We start from the raw sequence: 15,037 nt of genomic DNA, 5'->3' as shown, positions 1-15,037 counted from the left end.
AAAGTGTCCACCTATTTTGATTTTAAAATTTTAACAATGTCAAACCTCAATAAACCCAAGTATAGGTCTATTGAAGAGGCCCTGCGTTTCCAGGGTAAAGTAGTACTTTGTGACATCTGCCTTGTGAATCTATCTTTAAAATGTCATGGCTTTCTTGAGCTGATGCCAAGATATACAGCCCCATTTCTCCCCGGGCCTGACTACAGGGATCAAGTCCTCTGTACAGACTAATAGAAAAGATTGTTATTATTGCTTTGAAAAGACCTGGGGTTTCATCTTACCCTTTGAGTTCAGAGGGTGTTGTGTTCTTTACAAATGATGGAAAATGCAAGAGCACAGTCAAGGTATTTTTAGTTTCTCATTTTTCACATTAAACAGGGCATAGGCTTCAATTTGTGGGATGGAATTATCATGAATATCACATTATCTATAATCTGACCATAATCATATGGAAACATATGACTCCTCAATGCACAATTCAATATTTGCTGATGTACTGATACAAATTTGGGAAAAATACTACTGTTCAAGGCTGAAAGAAGTCTCTTATGCTTACCAAGGCTGCATTTGTCTGATCAAAAATGCAGTGAAAAACAGGATTATTATAAAAGTTTGGAAAAAACATTACTTAAAGCCCTTATGTATAATGCATTATAAAGGGTTATTAATGCAAGGGTATAATTCATTAGGATTATTCATAATGTGCGTTGTATCTTGTTGTAAATAATAACCAAAATTAAAATGCATAGTGTAACAATGAATTGTTAAGTGTTATAATGTATTAACTGTAGTTACAATTATTCATGAGATTGTACAATGCATTAAAAGGAACATTACAAGGCATAATTAATGCAGTAAAAAAAGGCTTTAAGTAAAGTGTTAGCAAAAGTTTTTTACAATTTAAAATGTTTTTAAATTAGGGCCCAATAACACCTAGTCATTTCATGTGTTTTTGCTGATTGGATATCTATCTAATTTGTTAAAACGTTTCCCACACTTGGCCACATATAGTTAATAAGTCATTTATTTCTGTGATGGCAATGCTGAATTTTCGAATAGGTTAAAATCATTCTAAAAGGCTAATTTGCTGCTCTCCAAAAAAATAAAAACTATTATATATCAGTGTTGGATTATTTTATTTTTTTTCAGAATTGTTTTATAAGGTTCAAAAGAATTGAATTTATTTTTGCAACATTATAAATGTCTTTACTGTTGCTTAATTTAATGCATCCTTACAGAATAAAATGATTAATTTCTTTGTTAAAAAATGTATACAATTTATTGAAAATTGATGCCTTTCAGAAAATATCGACTAAAATGTTGCTCTGTCATGGCTATCATAGTTAAGTAAGACTTTGAAAAAAATGGGTTGAATGGACTTTATGGTGACTTTTAAATATTTTTTAGTCATGGCTGCTCACTGTATAATTTTTATGTATGGAAAAGTGAATTTTTCAAAGCATATTCTTTTGTATTGCATAGAAGAAATTGTAAATAATGACTTTTTAATGGCTAATGCTTTTTTTTTAAGGTGAACTACTCATTTAAAAAGCTAAAAGACTCACTCACCCACTGCACCTCTCCTGTGTCCTCCACCTTTGGCAGCATGAGAGCTGTGGGAAGCACGTCTGCCTGCAAAATAACCTCCATGTCAGCTTCAGCCAGGCTGCTGGACACCGAGTTCACCCGCACACACTTCTCCGTACGCCCCAGATCCAGCTCGGCCAGCATCTTTGGGATGGTTTTCCGAGCTGCATCCTGTCAAAAAAGAAAAAAAAGAAATTTCATGTGCCATTGTGTCAAAAGTACTTTCTTCACCATAACTGCTATTAAAGAATGGAAATGTCCCAATGCATGCTCGACCACAAAATGAAAGACTGACCCAACTGTTTATGCAGTATTCAGTGATGTAATAAACACATAATGCGCTTGCAAAAGAACACTGAATGGATATGTTACACAATTCAGACTCTCTGTTTGACCATGAACACAGGCTTGTGGCTATCAAATGTGAAAAAAGTGAATGAAAGTAGGTTAGACAGGGTTTATTATATGTTATTCTGCTACTGGACAATGAGTTGTTTACACATGATAAACGGGAGGAAATACTATGCCACGTACAGAAAGCTACAAGCAATAAAAATGCAACATGGGGCATATCCGTTTGAAATGGGCTTTGGTGCACTTGTAAAAAGATAAAAATGCATCAGTTTAGACGAGCGGACGTTATGTGAATTTACTGGGGAAGTGGTGGTTGGCGCCTGAGATTACAGTGCGGACAAACATCTAGCGAGAGGGATCAACCACACTACAGTGGATTCACTAAAGGCCATAAAGTGAAAAGCCTTGCACACAAGTCTTCCACACAAACACATGACCAAAGGAAGTGGAGGGAGGAAGAATCAAAGTTACAGGGCCTAACTGTGACAACAGCAGCACACGCCAGGAGATTCAAACCAGATGCAGCTCAATGCAGAGGTTTCCATTGGTCTGAATACAGCACTCCATCCGAAGGGAAATGTGGTCTCAGTTAAGCAGGAGGAGGAAACAGTAGCTCAGGAGTTGTCAGGTTAGACCAGAGGAGGGATGAGAAAGGCCAAGAGAAAGAGAGGAGTGGGGCCAAGGCTCAGGGGTTAATTTAACTTGAATGAGGAACTCCTTGGCCTAGGTCATCTTCACACCGTCCACCATCACCTCTACCCAAAAACTGTTGAACCTTAGCCCAGACCATAATGGCCATAAACCGGCCAAATACATGGCATTTACATCAAATTTAGAGATAATGAATAAAAGGAAAGAAAGAAAGATTGAATGAAAGAATGAATGAATGAATGAATGAATGCATAAATAAATAATAGAGTAATAATAATAACAACAACATGTTTTATTTAATGTTATATTTATTAGAACATTATTATTATTATTATTATTATCATCTAGTCATAAAGTGTATTATATGTTATGGTCTGGCCTAAGATTCATCAGCTTTTTTATTTTATTAATATATTTGTTTAATAATAATAATAATAATAATAATAATGTTTTTATTATCACTAAACTATTATTTATTATTAAAATTAATAATCTTATAAGGCATGCTACATTTTATCTTAATAGTCAGCCAGGTATTACTGTGTCAAAAAGCACATACAGAAAAAATAAATAAAAGAAGGTTCTGCATGTCAGCAAACAGAAACTTAAAAATAACCATCAGCATTGGTCACGAAAAGTCAAAAATGGTAAATCTCTAAATCTGTAACCTTCTTTTAAGTTGAGTCTGGACTATAAAACCTTCCTTTTGAACTGGTAATCACAACCGGCCTGGATTCAGATTCCCTCAACCTTGAGCTAAAATAACGTTGTCAACCATTTTTATAACAAAACTGAATGTGTACACAAGCCCAAATCTGTGAAATCTTCTATATAACAGCAGATATACTAGCAAAACATTAAAACCAACACACAGTCCAGACACTCATGTCTAAACTAACATTGTGGTCCTCAATTTACAGTTTATGGTAAGAGTTGCTGAATTGCAAACTGAACACAAAGGGATCCTCAAAAGGAAGTCATGTGTACGCTTAGCCTATAATATATTTGGAGATCACAGTGGTAATATTAGGAGGGCCGACAGGTTTATGAAGCCATAACTCAGTATTCGTAAAGCTGTTCCATGGTGGATCCAGTTTGAGTCCTCCAGTATAAGCCAAGACTGATCCAGTGTCTTAAACACTGGTGAACCAATGTGCTTTGTATGGCTGATATCACGTTCACTCTCGAACAAAAACATGAGGCTTTGAGTAACAAATCAACATCAAAAAGCTCCTATATCAAGTCAAAAGACAACAGCGTAGCAAGAAATGGACCAATCAGAATGAAATAACGGCTGTATTGTGTAATGTTATATCAAACCTCATGCAACACGATTCTCTGCTTTTTATCACAACATTTTGCTTTGAACTGATATTCCCGACAGCAAAACATTTGAATTTCTATCAGAGGGAAGGGCTCGCTAACTCATCTCCCTTCACAGTAAATTGACAGAAAGAACATTCTCGAGAAGATCTCGGGCTCCTGAGGGGACCCAGCCATTCCGAGCAGGAATCAAAAGTACTTTGAAAGCTGAAATGTTTTACATTAATGGAAACCCATCCAACTAGTTGCTTCAAAAGACCCTTCCCCAATCACCCAGCATCCCACAGAGTGACCAGGAGAATCGCAGGTTTGAGGGATCTTTGATTCTTTCCATCAAGCCCATCATTAAAGCTCAACACAGTATCATGACAGCACGTCCACAAAACACTCAAAACAAAGGACAGACTTTGTAGACGCTGACTTCTCATTTAAAAAAAGGCCAGATCCATCGCATTTTTAGAGAATTTGGACTCCAGCTGTGCGATATGCCAAGAAATGGATCTGCGTTTGGATTATTCAGTGTCTAATCAAAGCGCAGGAAAAATGGGTGGTTTGTATGACATTTGAAATGTATAATGATTTCTTATATATTTGCATTATTAGAAATAAGAGCAAGAAATGTGAGAGGGAGGGACAAAAAGAAATTAAACTTGATCTGCTTCCATTTAACGTTTCTCATTCTTTTAATTGTTATTTTTTCATCCCAGCTTCTTGCAACATACCGTGATATTTTGTAAAAAATTTCAAAAATGAGCTGTAACTAAATTAGAGATGGTGGATTTGATTCCCTAGATGTGTAATCTAAGCAAACAATGTCTCATGGACAGGGTCTGACAGGTGACACACTGGGCATCTGGAGCTCTATTCCAGATGAATGACTAACAGATCCAGCATCTGATTCTGCATTTGTCCGGTTCCGCATGAGAGGGAAGCCTGTCCCTCAAGGCTCGCCGCTAGATTCTCTCGAAAACCAGCACTTCTCCTCACACTGTGAGGCTGAAGAACACTGAAAAAAATTATACATTGAATTGACTAATTTTTTTTAAGGTAAGTGGTTGCAATCAATCTATCTTAGCTACATTTAAATAATCAAATTTAGTTGACTAACTTTCAGTAAAATTAGTTTATTTAAATGTAGCTAAAATAAATTGATTGCAACCACTTACCTTAAAAAAATTTTTTCAGTGAATGATCTGTTACTACTTCTGAGTGCTGCTCGGGCAGCTCACATTTTACTGACCGGCTCTGCCAATCAAAACAGACGGCTGTAATTCGATAATGAGAGCGGGACAATATGTGCTTTTCTTCAAATCTCAGCGTTTTGTGATATGTTGGGCCGTATTGGACTCCCAGAATTAAGATGATAGAGAGGTTACGGTAATAGAGCATTCAGATGTGACCTTCAACATTCAGAGGCCACATTCAACATATGCCGTCCACAGTTACTGTTCGCTATTTATTTCAGTTTTCAAAGTACTTGAAATATCTGTCAACATAACCGGGCTTTAAGCAACACAATCTACACATTTGATAGCTGTGCCAGTGAAAACTTCAACCTAAACAAATCATTCTTAAAAATGTGCCAACAGTGTAGCCTTGTGATGCAGGCTGCATGTGATAGTCTCTTCTGCTACTGAAGTGCTGAAGGAAAAACATCTAAGCCTGTGATGCGAGTGGGAACAGAAGGATCTCTGTGTCTCTAGGGAAAGGACTGAGCTCAGTTTTTCTCAGGGTTTTGTACTGTATCATAGTTTTATAGGTAGCAACTCTTGAGAGAATTGTTTTATTCAAAAGATAAACAGAAAACCCTAAACATTGCAAAGTAAAGATCTCTGTAACTTTTCAATTATGATTGTATAAGTGTTTTCAGTTGTGTTGCAATAATAACCGTAGACCAGATATGACGGTTTCCACAAAGAGGGTAGCAAATAGATTTTTTCCCCAAGCAAATTTCTATTAATTAATGTGCTTAAAATGTTGGTCAGCTGAATAAGGTCAAACTAAATATTATATTAATTTTATTTTCCTTTTAAAATTATATTATATTGTAATTTTCACAACCTTATTATCAAAGTTTTACACATACTCTTAAAGCTATATACTGTACATAAAATAAACAACACAATTAAAGGTTCTAAAATGATAAACAACAACAAACGTTTGACGAAGGCAGTCAACAGTATACCCAGGGTTGGACCTGTTGTTTCTGTTAATAAATTTAGATAGTAAAAATATTCTTAATTCTGATTTATTTTATTTTATTTTGAACAACTTGAAAAACATAGATAAGAGTAACATGGAACATGATTTATTTTTTAACATTAACCCAGATTATCTGGCAATGTTCTGTAGATTTCAGACATGAAGGTGTTTTTTTTTTAAACCCAGTTTCCTCTTACAAGGGAGCAGATTATTTGCTAGGCTTTAAAAAGTGACACTACAAGGAGTACATGGGGTACAAGGAGTGTTGGAAGTAAATGACTTTCAATTTTCTGCCCATTAGAACTGTTCACACCTGCTGCCAGAGTACACACCAAGCCGACGGTCAAGTTTTCTCAGTGTGTTCCGCGCCGTCGGCTGAAGTTGGTCCTCGTTGGCTTGTTTTCGGCTGACCCTGCAGTCTGCTTTCATCGCCACTAGTTCGTCGGCGTCGGCTTGGTGTGTACCAGGCTTTATAAAGTCACCTTTCCATGTCAAGTTTACCATGTGAAGTATGGGAGAACTTATATTAATAATAATAATAATAGAATAAGAACAATAATAATTACAACAACAACAACAACATGCTATTGGACACAATGAATCACAGAGGGGTATAGCTAACTACAAACTACAACTAGAATGTACTTCAAATAGTTGCCAATACATTATTTTCATTTAGTTTAACGATGTATTAAATAACTGAAATAAAAATTAATAAAATTAAACTAATACAAACTATAATACTATTTAAATTATTAATAGTCTTTAAGCATGTGTGTAAATCCAGTGAATGTTGTAATGCAATAAATCATGATTAAAAAGCTGGAACATTTTATCAGTTGGACAATTTGTCAGTTATGATTTATACAATTTAGCATTAATCCAACACAAACCATGAGAGCGTTACCAAGTCACATTATGTCAAGCAAAAAAAAAACACTACTGCTACTACTACTAATAAATTGCTGATTTGCACTATTAAATTAAAATAAGATAACATAATATGTATTAATGTGTTAAAGGACTTAAATGATATATTTGCGTTATAAAAGGCAGTGTTTGATGCTGTATAATAGATCATACATGAATCAAGTTGACATACACTGTAAAAATTATTTTGTAAAATGTACGGTAAAAAACCGGCAGCTGTGCTTGCTGGAATTCTACCGTAAAAAATACGGTAACAACATTTTAGGTTTTACGGTTTTAACTTAAATTTACAGTTAAATACCGTAATTTTATTAACTGATATAATGTTACTGAAATCTGTTTTGTACCTTTGAAATACACTGATAACCACCAAATGCAGGTGGTGATACACAAGCACCAAACGATTTACTAAACAAACAGTTTAAAGGTCATTGCATACCCAGTCTGAAATTTTCGCACATTAAAAAATAAATACGACCTCACATTATGTCAATCACGTTTACACACTGCCTACGAAACTTTAGTCCATCATAAATAAATTCGCATCAGGTTCGATTTCTGCGTTTTCACTTCCGTAGCATGCATTTTGATAGGATGAGGAATACAAAAAAAAAAAACTGAAAAACGCACGTGAAAATTTCTGAATTCCGGTGCAATAACCAACTGTTAACAAACAGTTTAAGTAGGCTAAATAAGCCAAAACAAAATATCAAATAACTTTAACTTAAAGTACATAGAACTTAGAAAATAGGTATGCCATCTCAGGGCAGAGGTGCCAGATTTATGTCCTTGTGCACGCACCTTAAGTTTAACTCTTTTCCATTTTTTTCATTGACAACTGAGAATTGTTTCCAGATGTTTGACTTGCCTTGCTTTGCTTTGTCAAGTAAACAGCCGCTTTAATTTTCTTCTCAAGTTAATGTGTTGACTCCATTTCTATAATCTCACCATTCCATGTAGGTCTCCCGTGAAATTATCTGACCACCCACTCCCGCCCGCAGCAACGGTAAAACCGCTCGCTCCCGTGAGATTTGCGTTGGGTCCCGCGGGAGCCCAAACCCAATGCAGCCCTCTAGTGCACAGTGTCTTTCATACAAGCACTAAGCACCATCATGGTGAGACTCATTAAACTGAAATATGCAATAAACATTCATTTAACAACATTTGTAACATACAACCCTAATAAACATAACTGATAAGAAAGAACAAAGAAAAAACATAGTTAGGTCAAAGAAAAAACATCAAACAAAATTTGAAATGCAACACAGGGAGTTCTGGGAACTTCAGTTTACGGTTTTTCCCTCTACCTTTTACAGGAACTTACCGTTAACCATTTCACAGGTTTTTACAGTAGCATTTTCACAGTTTTTTACTGTTAAAATCACGGTCATTTTTTACAGTGTAGTCTTTGTCATATGTAATCTTGTTGAATCAAATTTATAATGGAGCCTATCTTCAATTGCATGTTATTATTCTGCTCAGAGCACATGCATCCATTCATCCTGAATGAAGCCATTACAAATCAACCGGTCTTTAACACTTTAACATTCATCATACTGTGAGACAAAATCCCTCCAGATTAAGTAGATATCACAGCAAACTCTTCTCACATATCTCATGATTTATCTTAGCTATATGCATCAGGCATAACGCACGAGTGTCTGGTTGCATATAATGCAGCAGCTATGTTTGGCATGCATCCTTTTCCCGGTGACAACGTGAAGACAGATTTCCATGTTATAACTGCAAATTATGAGAGATACAATGAGATACTGTGGCTTGCGCTGGCCTACTCTGGTTCCTTCCACAGGATTAACAGAAGACAGATCTGTGTCATTAGTCTTTACACATCATGAACATTAAAATTACAGGAAGAGTTTACCCTCTGTGGTTCTCATTTCTCATTTGCGCTTGTGCTTATTCACTCCTGGGACCTCAAGACACAGCAATAACTGCATTGTTTGTCACATCTTGTGGCAATAAATTACATTTTGTTCCTCACACAAAACTAAAGCATGGTTTTTATGTTACTTTTATAGTGCTTATTTTACCTTTCTGAAATTTGACAGTTCTTTCATCTTTTGTTGTATGCCAAAATACAGCTCAAACATTATATAAAAAAAATAAAAATCTTGTTGAGTACCACTGAAGAAAGTTAGTCACACAGTATTTTATAACAACACAAGAGTGAGTAAATGATGAGAAAATTCTCATTTGTGGAAGAATTACCTCTTTAAAGTGAACTGGAAAAAAACAAGTGCTCACTAGATCTCAGATTTCACACACCAGATCTTACAAAAACACATACAGATGTCCAATCTACCGTGTCATAATATTTAATATTTACATAAAAAAGCAAAGATGATGTCAGAACTGTGATGGTTGAGGAAATCTTTCAATATCCTCCTCAGTCATCATCTCTCTCATTCAGTTCCAAGCAATTGGGACCACCCTTCTTCACTGACTCTTCTATAAACTTTACCTTAGTATGACTACACAGTGCACACAGCTCCTATGACAAATGTATGACATACACACATGCCACAGGGTTGACTGGCAGGCAGTTTCTGGCAGCATACAGGCTATCAGAGTTCACTAATGCTGGGGATCCATTTTCTGTGTGAATGCCTCAGATCGCCGTTTGTTTCTCTTGGCAGTAGAGCACTGTGTTCCTTTGGAACGTTCCTCAGCTGCACTTTGATGAGAGCCCTCTCTACTTGAAGGAATAGTTCATCCAAAAATAAGCATTCTGTAATCATTTAGTCACCCTCGTGTCATTCAAAATCTGCATGATGTTCCTTCTTACGTGGAACACAAAAAGAGACGTTTAGCAGAACGTATAAGCTATTCCTTTTCATATAACAAAGCTAGACTTGCTAAAGTCCAAAAATAAAAAGAGCTCAATAACATACAGGAATGTTTATTTTAGTGAACATTTTAATATGCACATTTTCAAATGTGGCACATTAAGTGATTAAATATGTGCCTTTTCCTCACATAAGGCATGCTCACATATTTTGGAGCTTGCTATATCTGGTCATCATTTACTTTCACTGTATGGAAAATAGCAGCGTGAACAAAGGAGACTGAATGTCTCCTTTTGTGTTTCACAGAAGAAAGGAAGTCTTACAGGTTTGTACGACATGAGGATAAGTAAATGCTGACATTTGATCACATCAAAAGCTGCGCATGGGCACCAGGACAGCTTTCTTAAGCAACCTCCAAGCTCAAATGAGCGCAAAGGCAAAATTTGATTATTTTGAGGTATTTGAGATGTGAACTTCACTAACGCTCACTAAATCTACACTACTGCAATGCATTGTGGCACTCCCTCTTTGAACCGACCCAGTGAGAGTGTGGCAGATGAAATATTAGATTACTTCAAAATGCCGACATTGCATTTTAAGCTTCTATATCAGATAACAGTTGGTTGCATAGATTATGATAAATTGGGAATGTTGACAGGAAGCCAAAGTATTACACTTTCAAATGAGCTCAGACTGAAATTCAAGACTACAATAGTGTATTACTAAGCCAGTCCTGACAAACAGAAAATGCACACTGTACTTGTGAATGTATACTAGAGAAAAATATAACAGAAACGTTCTCACACAGGAAGCCACTGCTACGGAACTTTACTGCAAGTCACAGATGATATATGAACTGCTGATTACATATGTTAAAATATAAGCCATGTGAGACTTTTCTTTTCCCCAAATCATTTCATCTACTGCCACCACCAGGGCTGATAAAGAAAAGACCAAATGGCACAATATAGACACATGACAGTCTGTTGTGACACAGTCAAAACATTTGAGCTCTCAGAAATCACACACTTACAGTCAATTAATGTATTTGTGTTATTAACTTTCCTCTGAGCTTGATTTACACTACTGTTAAAATATTTGGGGATGGTATGATTTAAGAATTTTGAAAGTCTCTTTATGTGCACCAATGCTGCATTTATTTCACGAACTTGACCTGTACATACATAGTTGTCTATATTATATATTGTGTTTTTGCTGCTTTGTACATTGCCTATTTGGATATTTGTATATTATTCTTTTATTATCTGTGTCCTGTCCTGTTGCTGTCTTTCTGTTGCACTGTGGAGCTTCTGTCACTACAACAAATTCCTTGTATGTGTAAACATACCTGGCCAATAAAGCTCATTCTGATTCTGATTTGATCAAAAAAAAACAAAAAAAAAAACAACATCAGCTATATTGTGAAATATTATTACAATTTTCTTTTTGGATGCATTCTAAATGTAATTTATTTAAATGATAGCAAAGCTAAATTAATCCAGTCTTCAGTGCAATACCGAATCTTCAGAAATCATCCTAATATGCTGGTCTGGTGCTCAGTAAACACGTTGTTGTTGTTGTTATTATTATTAATTTTGAAAAAAGTTTTCTGCCTCCTGGCAGTATTTGTTGATGAATAGAAAGTTCAAAAGAAATAGAAATAGAAAACTTCTGTAACATTATAAATGCCTTTACTGTCACTTTGATCAAACCTTAATCAAGATTTTGTTTAAAAAAAATCAAAAAAAAAAAAATCCTTGTATTTCAGTCAAATTCCATTCTTTCAAAGAACTCAAAATTATAAAAGTAAATAACTGGTTAAATATTTAAAATGTTATACATATAACATTGTTTTAATAAATAGCTACAAATTGGTTAACAACTTTTTAGTAGCAGCTTGTAATGTAGTTAATTTTTTCAAATGTAGCTTGACTGTAGGTTAAATGGCAACACTTTAAAATAAGGTTCATTAGTTAGCATTAGTTAACTACGTTAGTTAACATGAACAAAGATCGAACAATACTTCTACAGCATTTATTAATCTTAGTTAAAGTAAATTTCAGCATTTACTATTATTATTTACACTAATATTATATATACAGCATTATTTTTAAAATCACAAGTTGTGCTTGTTAACATTAGTTAATGCACAGTGAATTAACATGAACTAACAATAAACGACTGTATTAACTAACATTAACAAAGATGAATAAATACTGTAATAAATGTGTTGATTATTGTTCGTTCATGTTAGTTAATACATTAACTAATGTTAACAAATGACACCTTATTGTAAAGTGTTACCGGTTAAATATTTGAAACCAAGCTATTATTTAAAGCAGCTTCCCCAAAAACTTGAGATCTGGATTTTACAAAGCATCAAAATCAGTTTTGAGAAGCAAATACATCTCCATCAGACTGGGCAGCTCTGCTGAATAAGGAGAAAGGTGTAGGAGTGTAGAGACTGTAAGAACAAGAGGGAGAGAGCAGGGATAACTGTCATGATTCCAAGCATCAGCCGCTACCACCCGCAGGTGAGTGCATCAGATAACACAAGTGCCAATGCCAGTGACACTGCACCTCTGCAAAAGCAACAAGGGCACACACACACACACACACACACACACAAACATACAGACAGCCATCACAGCTCGAGTGTGCCCGTTAGCAGGGGGATTTATTCTCTACATACGGTGCCGGGTTGTTTGAGGGAGCTCGGAGCTGATCACAGAGGATCCGAAAACAACATCCGTCCACTTTCACACTTCAGTGGAAGAGGTGGCCCCTCCCAGCAGGGCTGCGTAGTCTTGCCATCTGGAGAATAAATCGAGTGTGAAGTACAGTATAGTTTGGGACCAAGCTCCGTGGCGGCAGCTCAGCAGTCAGTTCATTAGTTCCAAACTTCCAGGGATTGGAGCTGGGAGGGGGGCAGTGCGGAGCGAGACTGCAGCAGAGAGAAAGGGGAGGCGGGCAGGGAAGAAGAGGGGGGAAAGGAGCCGTTGAGTGGAATGCCCCAAACTGAGCTGCAGTCTATAGGGCGTCTCTGCCACAAAACACACAAATAAACAAACTCGCCCCCGGAGCGAAAAAAAGACAGGTGTAGCCATCAGCCCCTGCTGGAGGAGAGAAAAGGACGACTTCCTACCCCTCCTTATCAGTAAGAAGAGATATGTTTAATGCTAAGTGTGTGAGTATGAGTTAAGCCTTGGTCCTGAGTGGCAGTGGCACTGAGTAGTCTGAACCGTCTGTCACATGGCACCAAGTGGGCAGGATAGGGTGAGAATTGGCACTGTTTTCTATGGGGGTGGGGGGGGGAGTGCACAACAATGATGCTTATGGCACACAGACAAGATCCAATCATCAATTTAAAACAAAGAAACAATTCTCATTTATCAATTTCCTCATTTATCAGTGCACAACATACACATGCCATGTTTTGTGATTATACCACAATTAAGCGTTTTTTATAAAAGGACAACAATAACAGTATGAAAAAGAACTAAATGAATAAAATGTCCCAAAATCTAAGGAAACTAATTCAGAATGCTCTACATAGGCAGCAACTCTTTGTGGCACCCAAGTAGCGCTCTGCATGGAAGACTCAAATGACAATTGATTTCAGTAGAGTCCGACGTTAGCATGTTGCTAAGCTAACAGCACAATCCTCTAAAAGGCATAAAATACATACAGTACAACTATTGGCTAAAAATACATCCAAAAAAAGTTTAGTATTGAATGAAATTTTTTTTAATGTAGGCTCTGAAATAGAGCATGTGTATTCAATAAATAATTAGTTAAGTTCAAGTTTCATAATATCATATAATATATAATATTCATAATCAGAATAAACAATTCTTCCACCAGTTAAAGGGACAGGTTAATTAAAATGAACCATACCATTAAAATTAAGTTACCATTAACTTACCCTAACATCATTCCAAACTTGTATGATTGACTAGTGACTTTCTTTTTTTCCATTTGTTTGGACTCAAATGCAACATTCTTCAAAATATGTAACACTTCATAACACTTTACTTAAATCCTTTATGTATAATGCATTACAAAAGTATTTTAATGCATTAATTATGCCTTGTAATGTACCTTATAATTCATTGTACAATCTCATGAATAATTGTAACCACATATATTATAACACTGATCAGTTCATTGTTACACTATGCATTTTAAATTCGATTATAATATTTCCAAAAATATATAATGTATTATATGGAACCATATGGGTAGCAACATTAATTTTGAAATGTAATATGCAAAATGACAATGCAATATGTAACATGGCAATGCATTTCTTTATATAAATTTACATTTTCCCAAACATATGTGCAACATTTAGTGCAAAATTAAAATGAAAATACAATTATATAATTTACACTTGCCATTTTCTACACTAGTTTTAAAATGTAAATTAAAAACATTTTAATGTTTAATAAGTTGCAAAATTAAAATGAAATTGTATTACCCAAATTGATTAGATATGTTTAACATGTCCAAGCAAAAACTGTAGCAAAATTATCATTTAAATGCCATTTTCTCTAAATGCATTTAGGCTTACAATCACAACTATGTTCCTTCTTAGAGAAAAATTATATGTGAGGATTTCCAGTCAGGTTTTAGACCATATCATAGTACTGAGACTGCTCTCATTAGAGTTACAAACGACCTGCTTTTATCATCTGATCGTGGTTGTATCTCTCTATTAGTTCTAGTGGATCTTAGCACCGTGTTTAACACTATCGACCACAGCATTCTTTTAAATAGACTAGAAAATTATGTTGGCATTAGAGGAAGTGCACTGGCATGGTTCAAATCGTACTTATCTGACCGCTATCAATATTTGGCAGTAAATGAATAGGTATCATACCAATCACAAGTGCACATCACACTGCGTGATGACATAATGCATACGCATCGTGCACGCCTTAAAGGGGTCATATGATGCGATTTCAAGTTTTCCTTTCTCTTTGGAGTGTTACACGCTGTTTGTGCATAGATAAGATCCCTGAAGTTGCAAAGACTAAAGTCTCAAAACCAAAGAGATATTCTTTATAAAAGTTAAGATTCTGCCACGACCCCCTAAAATGGCTCATTTAAACACGCTCCCACATGTCTACGTCACGATGGGGGGAGATCTGCAAAACACCGCCCAAATGTATACGCAATGA

The 15,037-nt window shown here is 35.6% G+C and overlaps 1 protein-coding gene across 1 annotated transcript in view; it reads right to left on the bottom strand.

Annotated features, from left to right (window-relative positions):
- Window positions 1-15,037, bottom strand: part of clybl (citrate lyase beta like) — a 69,444-nt gene that overhangs the window by 17,268 nt on the left and 37,139 nt on the right. Inside the window, exon 3 of the mRNA XM_079426752.1 lies at window positions 1,570-1,758. Within this exon, the coding sequence (XP_079282878.1) occupies window positions 1,570-1,758 (189 nt within the window). The remainder of the gene's footprint in view (window positions 1-1,569; window positions 1,759-15,037) is intronic.

This window comes from Barbus barbus (genome assembly GCF_936440315.1).
Source record: "Barbus barbus genome assembly, chromosome: 10".
Taxonomy (NCBI): Eukaryota; Metazoa; Chordata; class Actinopteri; order Cypriniformes; family Cyprinidae; genus Barbus; species Barbus barbus.
This window is presented reverse-complemented; position numbering and strand designations above follow the sequence as displayed.